The sequence below is a fragment of the Copidosoma floridanum genome, unplaced genomic scaffold (genome assembly GCF_036245765.1).
Source record: "Copidosoma floridanum isolate Cflo_tuat_1 unplaced genomic scaffold, Cflo_Japanese_pri ptg000007l, whole genome shotgun sequence".
NCBI classification, from domain to species: domain Eukaryota; kingdom Metazoa; phylum Arthropoda; class Insecta; order Hymenoptera; family Encyrtidae; genus Copidosoma; species Copidosoma floridanum.
Genome location: NW_028321884.1, coordinates 3,094,695 through 3,116,647, shown reverse-complemented (window position 1 = coordinate 3,116,647; position 21,953 = coordinate 3,094,695). Strand labels below are relative to the sequence as shown.

Below are 21,953 nucleotides of genomic sequence, written 5' to 3'. Positions count from 1 at the left end.
TTAAAATGGAAATTGTATTTTATTTTCAAATAATGTACACATACTGGCATAAAGAAAACTGTCTCAAGTGTATGTATAAAATGCTCCAGTTTTCTTCAAAATAATACTTGATCAACATTCACAATTTTTCATATTGTACAAAATTTTTTAAAACACTAACCTTTTCTAAAATAGTTTTTTTCAATACAGTTATACCATCATATTAATAACAACGCATTAATATCGACATAGCAAACTAATACAATTTTTATTGTTTTCCTAATACGTTCAATCGGCTATGGACACAGTAGTAAAATTAAATGGACCAGTTTAGCAGATGATCCAGACTATCTGGTTATAAATTAAAAATTTTTTGCGTGTAATTAATTAAAATTATACTGTTTACTTTGGACTTGAATTAAACTTCACTAGTAAAATTCGGATTCACACGGTACAATTACAATTTGGTGCTCACAAAGTAAAGACATTTTTATACAATTTTTATAAAAAAATCTCGTCAGAGAGATGATAACAATTGCACTGTTTATAATTACAATTACTTAAATAATAGAGTTCAGCTAAATTAATCATAAAATTATTGTTACCTTACATCTAATTTATATCGAAAAACTAAAAAAAATGCTTTACACATTTCACTCGCTTTTTCTCTTGGTACATGTATCAAGCAATGGCCATTTATAATTTTATTTTGGTTTTGTTAGTGCCATGGTGCTTTATATATATATTTGTATATATATATATATAATCATTTTATTCTTTCTTACAATTAATTAAGAAGAGAGACGAAACAAAGAGATTTTTGAGCTTGCCTCTTTTACAACACAATAATAGTGCCCGTTGAGTTTAAAACATTTTCAAGTTATCCTTTTCCCTTATCACTTGAATAACTTGAACACAATAAAAAGTTTATTTAATAATTATCCTCAAATTAGTCCGCGCGCTCATTCAAAGGTGGTATTAAACATACTGAGTTCTTGGTCTTGAAGCATCTGTAGCATGTCACTTAGCTCCTGAGTCTGTGGGGCAGGTGCTCCAGTTGCTTGAGGATGAGTAGCTTGAGGCTGACCACCAACTTGAGCAGTAGGCTGTCCATTGGCGTCTTGAGGAGGGCCTTGGTGTTGCTGTTGTCCCTGCCAGCTCCACATTCCTTAATAAAGTGCAAAAGTTTTTATAATAACCCATTTATACAAATTCGTTTAATCGAGCGCATTATATTATACCTGTATTGTTGTTAGGCACTGTTGTGACTGCGTGGTATTGCTGGGACACTGGCGTTCTAGCTCCACTATTCAACTGCGTGTACGTAGGTCCACTTGGAGATCTAGACGGACTTGATTGAGTGTATTGGTAACCTTCGCATGACACGGGTTGTTGGCGTCCAATATTCGACCAATTGCCGGTTGACTGTTGAACCACAGGTGTGGGCGACGTATTCGTAGTTGGTTTTTGAATTCGGTTCATTACCGACGAATTGGTATTTTGCTGGCCAGGAGAGCCATAAGCTATTGGTGATTGCGTTGTCTCGTAACTCGGATACACATTTTGAGTGCTAGGAGGTCTAGCCTGTTGAGGTGCTGGTGGAGCTGGAGGTACCGTGCCAGGCATACCCGGTGGATGTTGCATCATGTGATGGCTGGTCGCGGTTGGATACATGGGGTTTCGAACCGGATGTCGATCCAGAGTGTAATCCAATCCAGGTTGACCATAGGCATTTACAACATCGTTCTCTCCCTGACTTTGACCTTCACTATTACCTCCATGCAGAGATCTGAATAAAAATGAAGAAAATTAGAAACATTCTTAATTATATATAAAAAAAAAAAAAAAAATTTAATTGGTATTTTTTCACTTACTTGGCTGTCGTATTTGTGCAAATGATATATTCGACCTCATCGGAGTATGGATTGATAAAAGAAAACGCTGAAGTTCTAAGCCAAACCCAGTCACGGTTCTTTGCTCTAAATCTATACATGACAGATAAAACTTGGCCCTTCAGCTTCAAAACCTGTTCAAAGCTTTCCCGCATGTGAGTATGATCCTCAGGATGGAAGAACTCATAGCATGGATGGCCAAGAAGATCAGACGGTGTATATCCTAAAATCGCGCCTACCCTCTGGTCCACGAAGGTAAATTTACCTTCTACAGAGTGACGAGAAATAAATTCTGAAATCGAAATAAACAAACGTTGAAAAAAGTTTTTGTATTAACAATTGTCAAAATGTTGTGATTCATAGAGGTTTTGTTGAAAAAAAAAAAAAAAAAATTTTACCGTTATTACTACTAGATCCAGCCAAATCGTTCGTATTGGGTGTGCTGGTGACTTGGAGCCGTCCAATGGCGACGAGACTGTATTGAGAATTAGCACCATCGTCACCGACGTTGTTGGGCCCACCTTGAACGCCGCCACGATCAGCCATGCCCACACCTGTGGGGATACATGGGGACACAAAATCGCCTAAGCATATACAAACAAACAAATGTGATAAAAATAATCCATGTTATTTTTCGCTTGTTTAACGAAGTATTGCCGTATCTTGGGGATTAATAGAAAAAAAAAATATACATATATATATGTACATGTATTAACAATCATTGCATTTATTGGCAATTCGTTTGACAAAGCAAAACTCGTACTAACCAGTAGGGGGCCAATTTTTAATGTAACCAGTACAATGAACGACAGCAAAGTTTTGACCGTCGCGTCCTGGTGGTCCCAGCGAGTTGCGCTGCTTCATACGCTGAAGCCCGTGCGCAGCGGCCATGTCACCGCTCGTCTGCAGATTTCCCACCTTCATGCGACAGATGAAGCCACGCCTCGAGCCCATGCTCAGTCTCACTGAAGCTGTTGAGAGCAGATTATATGTTAAATAAAAATAACCACGTGTGTACACATATTTTAATGTAGATATACTACTAACACTGATGGCCCTCTTTCTTGACAGTGCCGGTTTTGAGATCAAGCACCCTCCCAGCGTGGTCGGGCTCGGAGGTGCTCAGCTGTTCGCGCACCTTCTCCACATCGTCCGGATGCACCTGATTGTACAGACTAGTGCCGTACCAGTCGCTCTGCGAGTAGTTGAGCACCGGGCCCACCGAGTCCGAAATGTATATAATACGGCCGGTGTCACAGTTGACCACGAAGAGAAAACCATCTGCTGCCTCTAGGATTAGATGCTTCAACTCTTGGTCCGTGAGAAAGGATGGCTTGTACGTCCCGTCGTTACTCGTATTTCCCGTACCTGTGACCAGAACGATTCAAATATCCAATGTAATATTTACAATATACTGTTTTCATTTCAATCCCTTGAATAATTATCGCCTCTGCATGCAGTAATCAGTGGGCAACGAATCACGATCCTAAATTTGTCTCCATCAGTATAGATTTAGTATAATCGTGTGTTCGATCACGCAAGTGACGGAAAATCGTTCAACAATAACAAATTAATTACTCGCATATACGTGCAGTGATGGACAACAACGGAGACGGTGATCAAGAGAGAGGGACAGACAGATAAAATAAACAAGACGTAGGTATACTTAATTTAAAAAAGAAGATGGGAAGGAGACTACGATACACAAAAAGGGGGGGGGGGAGTGCGAGGGTGTATATGGAGGCTCTCTCTCCTCGTGGCGTATCGCTGCTACAAGATCGGAATCGCCAAGTGAACTTCACTGCGGGTGAGAGCGAAAGAGCAACCGTCCGGTAAGACGAGAGAGAGAGAGTAAAGAAGGGGGTCGGGGGAGGAGAGAGAGAGAGAGAGAGATGCTATTGCGGCCGATATATGCAAGAAATTCCGGGAAGAGCGGCCGTAATCTCGGCGTTTTCATCCCGTACACCCGAAACGAAGAGAAGGGGGGTGAGGGGAGAAAAAAAAAAGGTCGTGGTGAAAGAATACGACACAGGGGAGAAATAGAGGGACGGGGACACCGGCAGATTGACTCGTAAAATCGCTCATTCAAGTCTCTGCATGGTGCACCGCGCTCTCTCAGGTGCAACACACACGTTACACACATATACATACGTACGTCGGGGGAGGGGGGGGAAGAGAGTAAGATGGGAGGGAAAAATTTCAGCTGATTCGTATTCGGGAGGCGCGCGAGCGCGCGCGACTATATAAAACAATCCAAAGCTCTGTGGCTTGCCCTTCACCGGAAACGCGGGGACCGCGTTGTGCAGGGCTTTCTTTCGTATTCCAGAGACGCCCGGGGGGGTATAGGGTACCTTGGCATTTCCTGGAGTGCGCGACGAGAGGGAGCAAAAGACAAAGTACATGTAACATAATATTTACCTCTGAGGGCCTTCATGTGGGCAACAGCCATGCGGAGTATGGTGAGCTTGTCGGGCTTGCGGGCCAACGCCGAGCAGGTCGGCACCATGTCCGAGAGCTCGGTTATGTAGGCTGTCATCTTGTTGCGCCGGCGTCTCTCGATCTCGCAGTGGTTTTCCCTGCTGCTTGACAAACAATGGATCAATCATGTATCAATGGATCATCTTACACACGTATGGTGATTTTAATGTCACACTAGTTGGGAATTATCATCGCACGATATTATTTACACCAAGACGTCGGTATGCTTGTACTTGCATAGATATTCACCCCTAATTACGTATTGTGATGGTCAAGTTCGATCTGAGAGAAAACGCGGCCCGGCTTTGATTACGCGTATCTACTTTCCGACCTCACTCGCATCACCATAAATGCACGTCCACGTATCTCTTAATTGTTATGTCGTGTGTACAATGTATATTATGTACATGAGAGTACAAAGTCTTGCTATTATCTCTATTTTAATATACATGTACATGCATATTTTCTTTTAAACAGCGTAAGTAATTAAAAGTACAGCGATCGAGCGATTCATGACCGGACTAATACAGGATGTTCGGGTACACCCATTCATATATATATATATATATATATATTCATCTTATGTTTCTGATTGATGAATACAGCTAAGAAAAAAAGAACATTTCCGTTACTTTACCAGTAAAACATCATAGAAAAACACATTGAACGACCCTTTTAGATTTGTGGAAAAAAAATAAAATAAAATAAAAAATAAACCCAAGAAAGATGAAGAAAAACAAGAAAAGCTCAATTAGTTTGAGCTTCGTACGCACACACACACACACAGACACGGCAAAAGAGAAGAGGAAAAGTATAAGCCGGCGAGGAAGAAGTACCGAGGGGGAGGGTTACAACGTTACAAGTACACATATAAATATATACAGCATCAGGAGTACACACACACACATGCAACTCCTGACATGTAGTGTAAAGAGTGCAAACGCGGCGGTGGTGCATATGGCACGGGCTCTCTTGACCGGCGTCGTACTTATATACCTACGTCCCGCAGACTTGTTCCCACGCTGTGGGGGTACGGGGTACGGGTATATAATACACAACACACACACACTCACATATATTATAGAGACGGCGCGCAGCGCGAGCGAGTGCAGGTCTCTCCTTTTTTTGCTCGCGGAAAATCTGCAGCACTACATACACATACTCGGACGAACGCTCGACTGTATCTTCTTTTCTCTTCTTCCCTCTCTCTTGCACGTTATTTACACGTACACACATATATGTATATATATATATATATATATATATATATATATATATATATATATATATATATATATATATATACCCTAGACGCGAGCAAGCGGGGGTGGGTATGGTCGAAAGGCGCACATGGCTATCGTGGTGTATTGTGATGTATGAACCGGTGTACATATATGTATGTATTATATACATCGCAAATCACGATCGCGAAACGCGTCAACGACCCAAGAGTCCTTCGCAAGAGATGTTTATTTTTTCTTTCCCCCCCTGCCCCTTTTGTACGGTGATACGAGGAGGACCCTGCAGCGCAAAAAGTTTCGCAGCCGATTTTTCGCGCGCGCGCGCTCGCCTACTGACACGCTTTTCTTCTTCCCCCAAATGATGATCATTACGTGCTTCTTTTTTTTTTTTTTTTTTTTTTTTTGTTCCTCTTCTGCGCGGCGCGAGCTGTCTTAATAATCGTCACGGAGCTCGTTCGGGCGTGCGAGCATGAGGTGTCATTTGAGAGGTATACATATATAAACAGGGAAAGATGTACAACGTAATTGACATAATGTGTCGAGGCGGCATTTAATTACCTGGCGAAGCGGTCCTTGTCCTGCACGTTTTCGTCGTCCATTCTTCTGTACTTGCCCGAGCTCGGGTCGTCCTCATCGGATCTGTAATCACACGCAAGTCGGGACGTACATTAATTATCATTCGTATCACCTTGTTGATCGTGCCTTTTCATCGATACACGTACACATGGTTATATTTTATGGGAAACACCTTGCAATCAATCGTATATACATACAGATATGAGGTATATGGATTATGTCGCTATCATCCGTACGATGATGAAATTTAATTGTTCTGTACCTACTGGGAATTGCAGTATAGTCTTGTATGAAAATCACTGCACTCAATTTCGTTATTTTATTAACTATAAGCTTTTTTTTTTGCCTAGAGTAGGAAATTATTGTAACACACCGGTTCTACAATCTAACCTCCGGTGAGTATATCCGAAAAAGAAAAAAGTCAAACAACGACGATGCTGCGCTCGAAAGGAAAGCCAATGGTTAACTAAACTGCAACTACCGGACACGGTGTCACGGCTATGAGGTTTACCTGTGTTTTCGAAATTTCTCCATTAGGTGCCTTTCCCCCCCCCCAGCCCCTCCCTGAGAAAAGGGAACGACAGGGGTTGAGGTTTCCAGCTGCGAGCTTTTCTCACCTGCGACGTCGGACAATGAAAAGTGAATCTCAAAAATTCCAAGGTACAGATAAAATGCGTTTTATCCGCGATCTACCGGGTGTTCTTTTTTCACGCATCAATCGACTATTCGTCTATTTAACCATTGACATCGGTATATAAAAAAAAAAGAAAAAAAAAAAGAAGCGTTAAAATTATCTACGTATAGTGCGGTGCTTGGAAAAAGGAAAAAACCTTTCAGCAAAGCACGTGGCTGCCCCCATGTATATACGGTGTGTGTATATATATATACAATACCCGTTCATGATCGGTATATATGTATAGTCGCGGAGCAGGGGGATCGAGAGCGCGGCACAACAACGGTGGTGGGGCAACGTGTGTCACGGGCCGCGCATCCGGGTACAAATCCAACCCCGTGGAGCTTTTGTTTCTTTCTTTACAGTTCCCCCTCCCCCCCCCGCGTATAAACAGTACAACGAATGATACAATTTTTAATCGTACGAGTATCAGCAACGGAAAAAAAAGGCAGGAACAGTTACACGGAGAGCAATTTTCTTCGCGCTTGACCGAGTTAGCGTCCAAAGGAATTAATTTGGGGAAGGGGGCAATCAGAGCCATAACTAAACTGCTCCGATATCGCACGCGCCAAACCACTGGAATAAACGTACATGCCTATACATATACTTTATTGCTTATATTCTTAAGATTGAAACAGCGAGATTTCGTAGCGGTAATAATTGCCGCCGTTCGTATAAATATTTGCTCTGTGCAAAAGAAACTCTTTATCGCCGTGCTCGGCGCGCCTAATAAGTCCTAATCATACGCATTTGGCGCCCCCTTCTCTGCATGTGTTGCGAATAATAAAATTGAAAAATCAACGATAGCTAGGTTAAAAAGAGAGAGAGAGAGAGAGAGAGAGAGATTACGGAAAATTAAAATATAATTGCTCGAGAGAGCCGGAAGCGCTGATGGGTACAAACGTAAATGTATGTATGCTCATAATATGCGTGTACACGCACTAGGAATGTCGGGTACCTAATACACCTATGGCTCGAAAACCCATAGCATATTACGCCGAGAGAGAGAATCTTCGTATGGTTTTACCTACTTACTTCTCAACCCCCGTACGGCTTGATATATATACTCTCTAATCGCACCACACCGCGTGCAATGCAAATATACACGCACACACGGACGAAAAGAAAAACTCACACGTGTATACCTATATATGCGCACGGGCAGGAATATATGCCTATTAAGAGAGCGCGCATCTGGCTAATAATCTCTCGCGAATTTCGAGCAAACGTTACAAGTATACGAAGAGAGCTAGGATTCCGCTGATGCGTGTGTAACATATACATTATACGTGGCCGGCCAGATTGTTATCATCATTACGAGATGGTGCACTGCCGCGAGGTACAAAACCCATGTTAGTCCGGGAGCCAGGGTACTTTTCGTAGCCGATGGAGGTCCATGGTTGCACCAAAGTTTTTTTTATGTATTTTGATGCGCTGAATCCGATTTTCGAAGGTGCTTGGCTGTAAAGTTGGCCGATTAATTGTTATAAACATTTTTTATAAACAAATAAGAAATTTTCATTTTTTTGACATAAAAAAATTTTTTTTAGTTTTTTTGGCCAATTTTAAGACAAAAAGTACTCTTGTCATTTTTTCGTAAAACCCTTCGTTTACGAGTAAAAAATTCACGAAGTTTCGAAAAACAGGGTTTTTCACGAAATTCGACCAGACGTTGCACATTCATTAATGCATATTTTTTAATCCAACACGGCTTAAAACTTTCGTATAATATAGTACTACAATAATATGGAATGAGCAATGTATGATTTGAATTGGATTTTTATCTAGCAATGCCTCATCGTTAGGTCCATTGCGCGCTTACGCGGTAAGTATGTACTGGAGACCACGCATGAGAGTTCATTATGTTTATTTATAAAGAGCTGCATTTAAACTTTCTTCCGATATTCTACTGTAAAAAGGAAAAAGGGTAAGTAGTAAAACAAGTTTATGCAATGCAAATGATAAAGTGAGACTAAGAATTCAGTTAATTTAAGTTAATATGTCACCTAAATGCTTCACGTTGTAAAATGTACAAATTGTAGATAACGCAAACATTTGGGTTATTGGGAATTATTTATGCATTTATTAGATTCTTGATGCTAAAAACATGAAAGATAAATAAAAAAAAATTTTTTTCAAAAAAAAAAAAAAAATTTTTGTTTAAACAAATTGTTTAACAATATGCTACCTAAAAATTTTTATGATGTGCATCCTTAGACATTTAAATAAGGAGTAAAAATATCGGAAGAAAGTTTAAATGCAGCTCTTTATAAATAAACATAATGAACTCTCATGCGTGGTCTCCAGTACATACTTACCGCGTAAGCGCGCAATGGACCTAACGATGAGGCATTGCTAGATAAAAATCCAATTCAAATCATACATTGCTTATTCCATATTATTGTAGTACTATATTATACGAAAGTTTTAAGCCGTGTTGGATTAAAAAATATGCATTAATGAATGTGCAACGTCTGGTCGAATTTCGTGAAAAACCCTGTTTTTCGAAACTTCGTGAATTTTTTACTCGTAAACGAAGGGTTTTACGAAAAAATGACAAAAATACTTTTTGTCTTAAAATTGGCCAAAAAAACTAAAAAAAATTTTTTTATGTCAAAAAAATGAAAATTTCTTATTTGTTTATAAAAAATGTTTATAACAATTAATCGGCCAACTTTACAGCCAAGCACCTTCGAAAATCGGAATCAGCGCATCAAAATACATAAAAAAAACTTTGGTGCAACCATGGACCTCCATCGGCTACGAAAAGTACCCTGGCTCCCGGACTATGTAGGAATAATATACGGTTCGTATGGTACTTAGGCGTACCTACACACAAGAGTTCAACTGCATGAAAATGCCCCATCCTAATGTACCGTGTGAGAAGTGCGTTGTAGGTTTGTACATGTGCAAAAAGTACCTATACACCGTACCACATCGGACGGGAATGTCGTGAACTCGTGGCTGTATTTTTAGGTACTGTTAATAACTTTTTGCTCACATAAATCGGACGGCTTTTGACATTTTTATTATTATTATTAAGTACACGGTGACGATACCGATCAACGCACCAAACGTTAATTATTTTCAATTTTGCCCAACGGGCGGTAGGTCGTTAGTGATCGGATGGCCTACAATTGCAAGCTATTGTGTTTTTTTTTCTGCACGCTCACGCGCGACGATAACAAAATCACCGATGGCTTTATTTTCTTATCGTCGATGTGCATACACTCGCGCGCACTGAAAATCCACCGGCCAAGTGTGGTAAAACGAAAAAGCTTGAAAAAAAAAAAAAAAAAAAAAAAAAAAAAAAAAAAAAAAAAAAAAAGAGTCGGAGAGAAAAAGAGCCGCACGAGCAAACGACACGTACAACTTACGTTGTATTATGTATACTTCCGCGTGCGCTCGACGCGGCTCGACGATAATAAAAATAACAATAATTATTGAAAGACGATGCAAAAAAGATGGCCACGGCGGGCACGTCACGTTACGGGACAATGACACACGTAAAATGTAACTGACTCTTGGGCACTATTAGGCGAGAAAATAAAGGAGCCGAGATATCGGTAGTTGATCGGCGTCACTTTACCTCCTTCTCTTGGAGTTCGGCTGGGGTGGTTGTGCCGGGGCAGACGACAACGGCAGGGAGGTCAGGGACGAGTCCTGTTCCACCAGAGCCGACGAGATCGGATGGAACTGATTCTGCTGGGGCTGATGATGGTGCGACGGATTATTGGCCGGGTAGACCAGCAGGTGAGGCGGCGGAGGGCCAGCCGAGCCCGAGATCGGTACCACCAGTTGATGATAGGCGCCCTCGGTCGGGCCGTAGCTCGAGGCTGCCTGGAGGCCCTCGTAGGTCCCGCTGCTCCCGGCTGCACTGGCTCCGTACATTTTTTGCTGTCGCGGTTTGACGTATGCAGCAACAACAACAACGACAACAACAACGACAATCGGAGTCCACTGCACTTGGGTATATTGTTTGTGATGTGTCACTGTCGTCACCTCGCACGTGTCGCCGTCAAGCGCTTCTTGTGACTTTCGGTGGAGGCTACGAGGCCAGTAATAACAACAAGGGCAGAGTTCGTGTCAGCCAAACCGTTATTGCCGGATCGGAGCAGCATCGCCAGACGATAATGTGTAAGTATCTCCTTGCAGGCTCGAACCAGGCACTGTACGTATGTATCCGCACCAAGTTATAATAAGTTGTACGTATGTGATACACTCGAGCACTATACAGTGGTTGGTCGAATCGGATCGGTAGTGTGCAAGTACACACCTATGGAGAGGTACTGCCGGTCGCCCTTAACACTCGCCACTGACTGCCCGGTGCCCTCTTCGCCTTCGTCTGTGATCCTTCACGATGTACTGACTCCGGCCCCCTCTCTCCTCGGACTGTACTGTACCCCCCTGCGCGCTGCTTTTCCTCTCTTTCTTTCTTCCTTCTCCTTCTCTCTCTCTCTCCCACCACTATAATATGGGTGTGGTGTAGCTGTAGTGGTGTGTAACGCGCGCATCCTTGACTCTGATGGCTCGGACATATGCATCCAACCCCTTCTTCTCTTTTCCTTCTCCTACTCCCTTTAAAAAGCACGTGGATTCTACCGAGCTGAGAATTACATGTATCTGTGACTTAACCAAGTCTTCTTCTGAGCATACTTCATCATATGAATACCTATTGATATCATGATACCCCAAATCTCAAGGTGTGCGTGCTAAGGTGGATGGATTTTTTTAGCTTTTTGGAGTCGATTTGGGGAAAAACCGGCAGTGACGAATCGCTTCTGTGCTCAAGAAAGGCATGACCGAGAGGAAGGCGATTTCAAACGTACCGCTACCGTGTATACGAATCAATGGTAATTTATAGTATTCGGGAGAAGCGGATACGGGGATAGCGTTCTGTGCTCTCACTCGTAAAAATCGGTTTTTTTTTTCCTAGGCCCTAGAATGACAACATTTTAATCAGAGGAAATTGAACTGAATGAGGGTCTTTTTTTTTAAGCACATGATATTCATGTACTGCCGTTCAAGAACTTTTGAAAAGACAAGTGTTTTGTGTACAATACTATTTTCATGTGTATTTTTTTTTTGTTGTGTGATGATGAAAAAACGTCAATAAAATTTCATCATCATAATATGAGTTTAATTTTTAAGTAAACAAATCGTGTTAGCGAATTCCTGAAGCTTGTTTATCGAAGCTTCTTCTCATCCTTTCAAAATATATTCGATCTGTCGTAAAAATCTGTATTTATTAAACACGACAGTAAATTACATGATTTTAAAACGAGGCCTTGAGCTCTATTGCTAAGTGCATACAGAAAAATATATCAGTTGATTAGAGTGGATATTTGTTATTGAACCATTTCAATTTAATCAAAACTTGTTCAGTACATAGGAATAAATTTAATGAACAGTAAGTTGCAATAGAGTCATTATCTAGAAAATAATTATTTGTCAAACAATTTGATAACATTAAATCTAGCTCTTTTTGGTAGTCAAAGTAAACAAAACGTTACGTCTGATAGATAAAAAAAAAAAAAAAAAAAAAAAAAATGAGGTGTTCAAGCAAAACTTTGCATTTACAAAGAAGCAACTAAATATTTGTAAAAAAAATGTACAAACAGAACAGAAAAACTCACCCAATACTGTCGTTTCGTTTCTGCGTCAGACTGCTCGGGTTGCTACCTACAAATGAAAAAAAAAAAACTTTAGCAAATTTTTTCTTTACTTAACACAATACCTAACAACAGCAGCACATCATCTCCAAGGCTATTCCATCTCTCATGTTGTGACATATACACGTTACTTGTTATACCTTTCCACATACACACACAAGACAACCTACAGGGCAACGCGTCACTATATAGGTATATATATCAGTCAATCACATCAACAATCAACAATAGAGACTATAGCGCTTGGAAAGAGGTAGACGACCTCAAATCGTTTGATATTTTTATCGATGCTAAAAAAACACGGCAAAGTATAGGATAATATCCAAGCGTTGTGACAATTACCTGGCATAGAATGGGCGATCGCAGACATTTGGATGAACATTCAGCCTGGGTTGCGTGTGCGGGAGAAAGGCCCACTCTTCTCTCTCTCGCTCGCTCGAGCCCTGCAGCCGGACTCTGTTCACAATCACCACCGCTGTATCATCGATCACAACCTTTAATTTTTGTTTATGATATAATGTCGTTCACTTTTTATCGATAAATAGTACACTTGACACGTGATCCAATGAATAACGTATTCATAGACCTATATGGACACTGTTTTCACGCGCTGCCCCCAGCAGCAGCAACTTCTTCGCCATTTTGGAGTTTTACTTCTGTCTCTCTCTTCCTTCCATTCCTCATTTTCCATCCATCCCCACACAGTAAAAAATTTTTTAGTAAAAAATACCACTCTTCTATATACTATAGTAACTGTACCTCGTCTGACGAAATAAATTTACAAGCGGCTAGTATTAATGCTAATTTTTAAGTAAGTTCACTACGATGGTAGTAATTTTGCTACGTCTAGAGTTGGAAATAATCCGACCAATGCGTAGCGTAGTTATTTTACGACGCTGTGTAGTATAATACACAACTATTGCATTGGGTAAAATACTATTTTGTAGTTATATATTACTTGTAGAATTGTAAAAACACTATCAGCGTAGTAAAGTGAAATTCGTTGATTTCTATTAAAATTTCATTTTTGCATAATCTGCAGGCGCTGGAATAATCGAAAAAATGTCGTAGTGCTGTTTGTGTGTTGAAGCTCTGGTTTTCGTGTCAGTTCCAAATTGGTCAACTAAATTGTCGTTCCTAAGGTTTAATTAAGTTACAGTTTTATGCAGCAAATAAATACAGTAAGATTGCAATGTTATTACTAGTGCACCATATGCATAATTCTGTTCCACATAACCTCGTCGTCCGCATGGCCAAAGATTGAATTATAAAATAAAAAATTAATATAAACACTGTGCAAGTATTTTCAGCACTAAATAAAAGTTTAACGTTGTAAAAGACATTATTTCATTTTTAAATGAGCCCCCTGTTTAAATTACTATAGCACTAAAAATGTAACTCGTTTCAACCATTCCTAGTGTGTCGTAGTTTTTACTACGAACGTAGTGTATTCATTCACTGAAAAAATGAACATGTACGCTACCTGGCTGGAAAGTTACAAAACTGATAGTATTTTCTCTAATGCTGTCGTAAATATACTATAGACAAATTTTCTTCTTAATTATTACTACTCATGTAGTAATTTTTCTATTTTAAAAGTATTGTAGCTATTTTCATAGTTAAGGTGGTTCTTCACGATGGTGCCGTATCAAAGCGACACGGGACCCTGTGGTTTTCTAATTTTCGATTAGTTTATTATTTGCAACATAAAATATGTTTTACTGGCACTTGACTATAATATCATTGCATTTACGTACAAATAAACAAGCTAATAAAGTCAGAGTAAGAGTTATAAAAAAATTTTTTTTTGATGCAAGGTTCTGAAAATGGCATGTACGCTCCTACTCAAGCAGACGTTGCCGCAGTTTACACGGCAGACATTTCGTTTACGATTAAATATCGTATACTAATTCCCTGATCAGCCCAAACTTTTGTTATATTATTAGAAAGCTGAAAAGTTCTTCTTTCACTACAAACTTTTTCTATTACGATCTTAAGTCTACTTTACGAGATATTACATGATATCGTAGTATGGAAAAGTAACCTACATAAGAATACATGTTAAAAGTGCATTTTTTGACTGACTTGTTTTCAAAAATTTGCCTGATAAAGGGACTTAAAATTTTAAGAGAAGATGCCTTATAACTTTAATAACAATCCCTTCAAGTTTCCCTGTAAGTTTAAGTAAATGGGTTAGGTGAAGAACCACCTTAATATACTACGTCTAGCATTGGTCGGATTTTTTCCAATGCGTATAGCGTAGTAATTTTTCTACAAAATTTTTTACTGTGCATACTTATATCGTTATATCTCTCTCGCTTCCTTTCTCGATTCGCAGAAAAGAGAGAGATTCCAGATTATTTGTTGACCAACAGTCGACGGCCACACATCAACAGTTTCTGACTTATTGACTAAAAATATTGTCTGCTGATGGTAATGCAGTCTGGTGACTTTATCGTTCAATCTACAAATATATATTTTTCGTGTAAACATAACCAAATTGGTCAAAGCTGCATGATTAAAACACATTTTCACTTTCTCCCAGCTTTTATTCAGTTTTGTGAAGGAAAAATTTAACTTAGGATCAAACAATTTCAATTAAATTCTACCTAATATGTTTTTAGTTTCCGTAAATCCGTTCAATGATGCATGTGTTTAGACGAGAAAAAAAGAATTACAAATTCTAATACATGATGGCTTTGTTTACATTGCATACATCTTAAGATAATGGAGTAAATTAATGTGGGTGGATGGTGTTGATCTGAAAATTCGTAGAATGATTAATGTAAGAATGAATGCCTTTAGTGACATAGCCATCGGTGAACCGGAACAAGATGCCAACACTGCTCTTATGGAACTTGACAAAGGTTTATTTGCTGTAAAAATTTATTGTTTTAAATACCTTCTAATTGTCAATTAAAAAATCTATTTTTCTTTCAGCCTTGCGCTCCACCAAAATTGGAGAGCAATGCGAGGCTATTATACGATTTCCGAGACTTTTTGAAAAATATCCATTTCCTATACTGATAAACTCATCGCTTCTGAAGCTAGCGGAAGTCTTCAGGACAGGAAAGAGTAATTTTTTGAGATTATGGATTTTACGAGTTTGTCAACAAAGTGAAAAACATCTGGATAAAATTTTGAATGTCGAGGAGTTTGTTGGAAGAATTTACAATGTTATGCATTCAAACGATCCAGTAGCCAAAGCACTCGCACTAAGAACTTTGGGTAGCATTGCTAGAATAATACCGGAGCGAAAACAAGTAAACTTTTTACTTGATTATTAATTTTTAATAAAAAAAGAAAATAATAAAAAATTGTATGTTTCATTTGCAGGTACATCACAGTATAAGAAGATCCTTAGATTGTCATGATTTGGTTCAAGTTGAAGCAGCTATATATGCTGCTCAAATGTTTGCAGCACAATCAAAATTATTTGCAATTTTCATGTGCAGTAAAATTTCCGACATGATCAGAGGTCAAGCTACCCCAGCCTCAATGAAGCTGCAGCTGATACCCATCTTGCAGTACATGTACCATGATATTTCTACAGCATCGATGGCTAATGAATTATGTATAGAATTACTTGAAAGCTATCCTGCAGTTGATTTTGTACGCGTTACATTAAGTACTTCAACTACTTTAGCTTCAGCTGCACTGATACACGTACCAGCCCAAGTCACATTACTGTTAAAATATTTGAGGGAAGATCCAAGACTGTCTATTAAACTGCATGCTCTGCAGCTTTTACATATTTTGGCAAAGAAAGGAGCTCATCTGTGGCCACAAGGTGCACTTAAGCAACTAATTGGTATTTATTTTAATTATTTAACTATTAATAGGAAATAGTAATAATTATAATAATAATAAAAATATTCTAATAAATTTAATACTTTTTTAGATTATTCATCAACTCTTTTACAAGATGATTCGAGGAATGTAAATTTATTAATTAAATCTTTAAAAGTCATTGAAGTTTTGAGTAACTCCCCCTTAACTTGTGATGCCAATATGGAAGAAGGAAGCCCGCTCATACGTTTGTGCTCGTCTGCTTGTTATTCCCCAAATCCAATTGTAGCTGTAAAAGCTGTTACAATTTTGTCTAGGATAGCGTGTTATTGGTAAAATAATCTTTGTTTTTACACTTACGTCAAATGTACGAAATTTTTTTTAGTAACTGAATATTTTAAATTTTAGTTACGAGGAAGGATTACCCGTTTTCGATGTACAGCCTGTAGTCTCTTGCCTAGAATCGTTAATTATGCTGCTAGCATTAGACAACAAGTATTTGTATCAATTGAATGTATGCTTAAAGTTGACCATTAAACTATGCCAAACACAACGTAGTCATTGCGCTGTTTTCATCGACGCGATTGGTTCAACTCTCGTAAACACTACAACAACTAGCAAAGAAAACGATCATCAAGCTGTCACACTTTGTGAAGCTTTAGGAGCAATAGGAAGCTTAGGGGACAATATTTTGCTTCCTCTACTACCAGATATTCTTGTGAAAATTAAACAAGCGCCGCATACCCAGACTAAAGTGATGCTCTGCACATTACTTTTTCAAATAGTAGCTAATGGCTATGAATGGAACGACGAATGTTTGATAACTCTCGATTTTGTTGTCAAGTCCGTTGATAATTGGAACAAATATAAAATTGCACGCGGAGCTACGCGATATGGACATCACAAGATTGCATCTCGATTATTCAATGCTTTAAAAGAGGCAGTTGCTCTGGAGCAACTTCATTTTTGGTTGTCTGGCTTGGAATTAATGACGAGTGCCGAAAGTTATATATTGTAAGAATAAAAGAATTTTTTTTTTTTTTTCATTTAACGGTCATTAAGGGTTGTATGTATAAAAATAAATTTTTTTTCAGAGATAATCCCGATGGCGAAAAGAATACGGTAAAGAAATTGAACAGTGCGATAGCTCGGTATGGTAGCGCTTGTGCCTCCTTTAAAGCTGCAAGTACACCTCTCAGGAGTTTGCAGTTTGCTTGTGATTATTCCAAACTACGCTGTGAATTTCTACAGGCACTGCTACAATTACTGCACTCCTGTAGGTCGTTGTGTACAGCTCCACCTTATGCTATTGCCACACATGAAGCAGTCACGGCAAAAGATGATTTACTCAGATACGGTCGTGTGACAAATCAGGTGAATGAATCGTTGGAATAATTAGGTTAATGTTTTTTGTCCATTGTATATTAATTGAAATGGGTTTTTCAGTTGCGGAAAGCGATAAGCGAGTTACGAACTTGCGCCGAGAATTACCAAAAATTGTACCAATCTGCCTTTGATGCCGATCCTGGCTCATTGAATAACATAAGAGCGTATCCTTTTTTTTATCAAAAAATGTCATTCATCACATCATAATAAGTAAAATCTTTAACCGAAATTTTAAAAACAGTCTACGAGAACTGTGTTTGCTAATGGCGCAAAGCGTGCAACGAGTCTGCACAAGCAATCCAGCAAATTCGACTCCAGATAAAGAAGACAACACGGATACTCTAGGATCGCCCATCACTTCTAACTTTCATTTTGGAGATACACTTGAAATGCAACAGCTGTCACGCTGCTGTGCCCAAATTCAGGAATTAGCGCCAGTCCCTAACGAGACCGCAACTGCATCTGACGTTGAGAGAAACGGCGTTAGTCATATTCGAGTAGCCAAACTAATTACACAGGTCGAGTTCCTGACTAGTGGCAAATTTCAGCTACCTGTTCCTAGATTCTTTTTCCAACAACTCCAATCGACTAGCATCAAGCTTTCGGTAGCACCGCAACCACGTGTACTTGGTGAGCCTTTCTCTGTGCCTCAAGGTAGTCAGTTAGCCCTCAAGGTCGAGGGTGTATTGAGACACGGCAAACGAGCTTCGTTATACAGATCAGTATCAGCTATTTGCGTTACTATATCTACCACATCACCGTCTAAGACTGGTTTTGAAAAAAAGGTACATGAATATACAATAAAATTTATCTTTGATATTCAAAATTTTGCTAAAGCATCAAGTTTTTTTTTCTTTTTATTTCTTTAGGATTCAGGAATTAGTGATCTCGAGCAGACGGTTGTGCCTCATCGTGATTTCTTTGCTTGCGAGTTTCTACTGTCCTTTGCTCCTCAAAGCAATAATAATGCGTGCAGTAGTAACATTGGGAGTAATACATCGACCGGTGGTCAGTATCAGGTTACTGCAAGTGCTAACATAGTAGATGAAAGTGGAAATATTTGGAAATGTGGACCTCGATCAACTTTGCAAGTTAGAGTGTTTGAGGAACCCATGCGCAAAAAACTTTCGTAGACGTTTTATCTTAACGATAACCTTTTATTCCCATGTAAATTATTATAAAAATATAACGATCTGTACATTACATATTATACAATACTTTTCCATCACATGTAAAAATTTCATCTACAGAAATTAAAAAAATAGATTTGTAAATTTTCTAAAAATTATAATTTTTGCAAACAATGCACAATTGTGTTATTAATTAAGTTATTCTCTGTAAAAATCACCTCTAGTACCTCCCACCTTAGAAACTAACTCTATACCAGCTATGTGCATTGTATCAGGTGGAACTGCTGATTTACACATATCATATACCGTGAGAGCTGCAACACTCACAGCCACTAAAGCTTCCATTTCTACACCGGTTTTTTCCGTACATTTAACTTCCGACGTTATTTCGACTCGGTGCGAATCGACACTCAATTTTAAATCAACTTTTACATAGTTGAGCGTTAATGGATGACAAAGCGGTATCAAATCCCAAGTTTTTTTAGCAGCCATTATTCCTGCCAATTGCGCAATTGTTAGAGCATCGCCTTTTTTAATATTATTTTCCATTATTAATTGAGTAATAATAGCCCCAACGTAAATATATCCTCTAGCTTTAGCAATACGAACATTTTGACTTTTTGTACCCACATCTACCATTGCTGCTTTTCCTTCCTTATCTATATGAGTCAGCGTGGTGTACAATCTCTTTCTGCATTGTTTCACTTGATAACTTTGATGATTCATCGTACTTGGTAACACTGTTAAGTTGAGTATTCTGTTTCCAGGTGCCTTTAAATTATTATTTTTTCCGTCACCTGGAAAAAAAATCTTGTTGAATGAATTTTTCGAAATATTTTTATAAAAGTCAACGAAAACATACCGATTTGAGAAAATTATAATCTCTAATACATGATAAATTTTGAATCAAAATATTCTTATTTACGAAAAAAATTAACCACCAATCAGGATCATAGGTCTATTTTCCATTTGACTGAGGTTTAGCATTCCTAAAAAATTGGAAATAAAATTAAATGTTATTTTATGAAGACCTACAAATCAAATTTGTGATTATTTTTTTTCTAACATAATTGTTGAATATAGTACCTGCATGCTGTTTTTTCTTTTTAAGTACTGCATTGCGAATAATAATTTTCAAGTCTTGGCTCGAAATATTGTTTCTCAAAGCATCTCTTAAAGATACCTCTCCTTTTCCTTCAAATAGACATACTTTCAAGTTGCCATCAGCTGTGATCCTTAATCTATTGCACGAATTGCAAAAATTCTCACTCATAGAAGTAATAAAACCTACTTGACCCATGTATCCAGGAACATGGAAAGCCTATAGTTAAAATTTAAAATCTACTAATAAAGTATATAAAAATTTATCTCTAACCAGCTATAATTTCTTTTTTAATTTAAGAAATCGAAAATAAACAATAAATATTACCTTTGAGGTATCATTAGGCATATCAGATATTTTTTTAAAACCATGATATGTTCTTTCTATGATTTTTTTCATTTCTATAAATGGTACCATTTTATTGGTATTCCATTCATTTCCAGAGAATGGCATATATTCAATGAATCTCACGTCAATTGGTTTATTTTTTGTTAACTCTACAAAGTCTGTAATTTCATCATCATTAAAGTTCCTCATTACCACAGTATTTATTTTAACGGGATTGTATCCTAACTGAATTGCCAAGTCAATGGAAGCCATAACTTTATTCCAGCCTTTTCGTCTAGTAAATTTTTCAAACCTATCTGGCTTCAACGTATCTAAAGATATGTTTAATAAATTTAAGCCAGCTCTCTGCAATGCAGGCAATTGCCTAGTCAATGTTATACCATTTGTTGTCATAGCAAGAGTTTCTAGACCTTCAAGACCTTTGAGTTGAGCTATAGAATAATACTTGAGTTAATTTTGACTATTGTATGTTAAAGACACTAAATTTATTTCATTTACCAATAATATCTACAATATCTTTTCTAACAGTAGGTTCACCACCAGTTAATCTGATTTTAGTAATGCCTTCTCTCACAAAAAGATTGGCTAGTTGAATTATTTCATCAGTTTTTAAAATATTTTCATTTCGAGTAAGTTCAACTCCACTGGAAGGCATACAATATGTACCTGGAATATCGAGACTTGTATTCATACAAGGAAGTGTTGACTAAGGGCCGGAACCGTATATTGTGCATGTCATCAGCGCATCACAATACTGATAGTAATTGCAAAACAGTTCCTGAAGTGTGTTGGCACAGTATACGGTTGTACACCCTTAGTCAGCACCTAGATGCAATAGTAAACTGCAATAAGTAGTTGATAAGAAACTCGTTTTAATTCTTACATCTTAAATTACATCTTTCTGTTATTGAAATTCTCAAATAAGTGTGATGGCGACCAAAAGTGTCTGTCAAAATAGAAGATTTAGCATCCTGGCATAATTCATTCCTCAGTTGTTTGAGCTTAAATGTAAAAAATAAAGAAAAAGACATTTTGGCAAAGTAATAAAATGTATCTTACTCTGTTAAGAGACTTTGTGGCTAGCTTTGTCGTGGAGTATTTGGCTGCAAGTGCCTTGATTCCGTTAAATTTTTGTAACATGCTCATGAAAATACTAAAACGGAGTACTTATGCAGGGTGTAAAGTTAAGAGGAAAAAAACAAAACCATAAAATCAACAATAAAAATAGAAATAGAATTAACAGCTGGCAGGAAGTTTACAAGTTAAAGCCGGGGTATCTTTTGTTTCGTGATAAGAATTTATTACTCTTTAAAAAGTTCGAGAAGTGTAATATGACTCCTCTTGCTCCCCTTCCATTCTCCTTCACGAAAAATTCCGTAAGATAATAAGTATATCGTATGTGTGAGAGAGAAAGAAAGATAAGAGACGTGCTAATAGTGCGGAGTTGCTGTAATGTGACCAAAATTAACAGTATATACTATACTAACTATACAGCTACACAAAGTCACAATGTATAAGTGTTGAAAATAAATATGTAAGAAGATAAGCAAGTAAGCATAAGCAGGGGCTTTATCTTGGAAAAGTCAAGCGTGCACTTTTAAACGTATTTTGGTCATCTGCACATGTGTAGAAGTCAAATATTGGTTTCTGGAGACTTAGGGCAATGAGCCGAATCGGACAATGAGCC

At 38.2% G+C, this 21,953-nt stretch overlaps 3 protein-coding genes across 9 annotated transcripts; 1 reads left to right on the top strand and 2 right to left on the bottom strand.

Annotated features, from left to right (window-relative positions):
* Positions 1-60: 60 nt before the first annotated feature.
* Positions 61-13,281, bottom strand: tgo (Aryl hydrocarbon receptor nuclear translocator homolog tgo). 6 transcript variants are annotated; one of them, XM_014349905.2, is made up of 10 exons: positions 12,854-13,281; positions 12,476-12,521; positions 6,149-6,229; positions 4,290-4,450; positions 2,919-3,239; positions 2,639-2,842; positions 2,270-2,455; positions 1,854-2,163; positions 1,221-1,768; positions 61-1,147 (listed from the first exon to the last, which is right to left on the bottom strand). In XM_014349905.2, the coding sequence occupies exons 1-10, from the start codon at positions 12,891-12,893 to the stop codon at positions 942-944; spliced, it is 2,103 nt and encodes a 700-aa protein (XP_014205391.2). In that variant the 5' UTR covers positions 12,894-13,281; the 3' UTR covers positions 61-941. The 6 variants fall into 6 exon arrangements, with proteins under 6 accessions (XP_014205391.2, XP_014205398.2, XP_089444650.1 ...); XM_014349912.2 differs by having other exon boundaries at positions 2,270-2,425; XM_089588524.1 differs by lacking the exons at positions 12,476-12,521; positions 12,854-13,281 and adding exons at positions 10,429-10,887; positions 11,029-11,124.
* Positions 13,282-15,034: 1,753 nt separating this feature from the next.
* On the top strand, positions 15,035-18,990 carry INTS7 (Integrator complex subunit 7). Its single transcript, XM_014352533.2, has 9 exons — positions 15,035-15,378; positions 15,452-15,774; positions 15,848-16,322; positions 16,413-16,632; positions 16,709-17,314; positions 17,395-17,674; positions 17,747-17,850; positions 17,928-18,471; positions 18,556-18,990. Exons 1-9 carry the CDS (start codon positions 15,252-15,254, stop codon positions 18,817-18,819), a joined length of 2,943 nt encoding a protein of 980 aa, XP_014208019.2. The 5' UTR covers positions 15,035-15,251; the 3' UTR covers positions 18,820-18,990.
* On the bottom strand, positions 18,855-21,652 carry Mocs1 (Molybdenum cofactor synthesis 1). Of its 2 annotated transcripts, XM_089588604.1 has the most exons (7): positions 21,326-21,652; positions 21,150-21,267; positions 20,765-20,932; positions 20,246-20,697; positions 19,903-20,137; positions 19,755-19,805; positions 18,855-19,613 (listed from the first exon to the last, which is right to left on the bottom strand). In XM_089588604.1, the coding sequence occupies exons 1-7, from the start codon at positions 21,410-21,412 to the stop codon at positions 19,015-19,017; spliced, it is 1,710 nt and encodes a 569-aa protein (XP_089444730.1). In that variant the 5' UTR covers positions 21,413-21,652; the 3' UTR covers positions 18,855-19,014. The 2 variants fall into 2 exon arrangements, with proteins under 2 accessions (XP_089444730.1, XP_014208030.2); XM_014352544.3 differs by lacking the exon at positions 19,755-19,805.
* Positions 21,653-21,953: the final 301 nt, after the last annotated feature.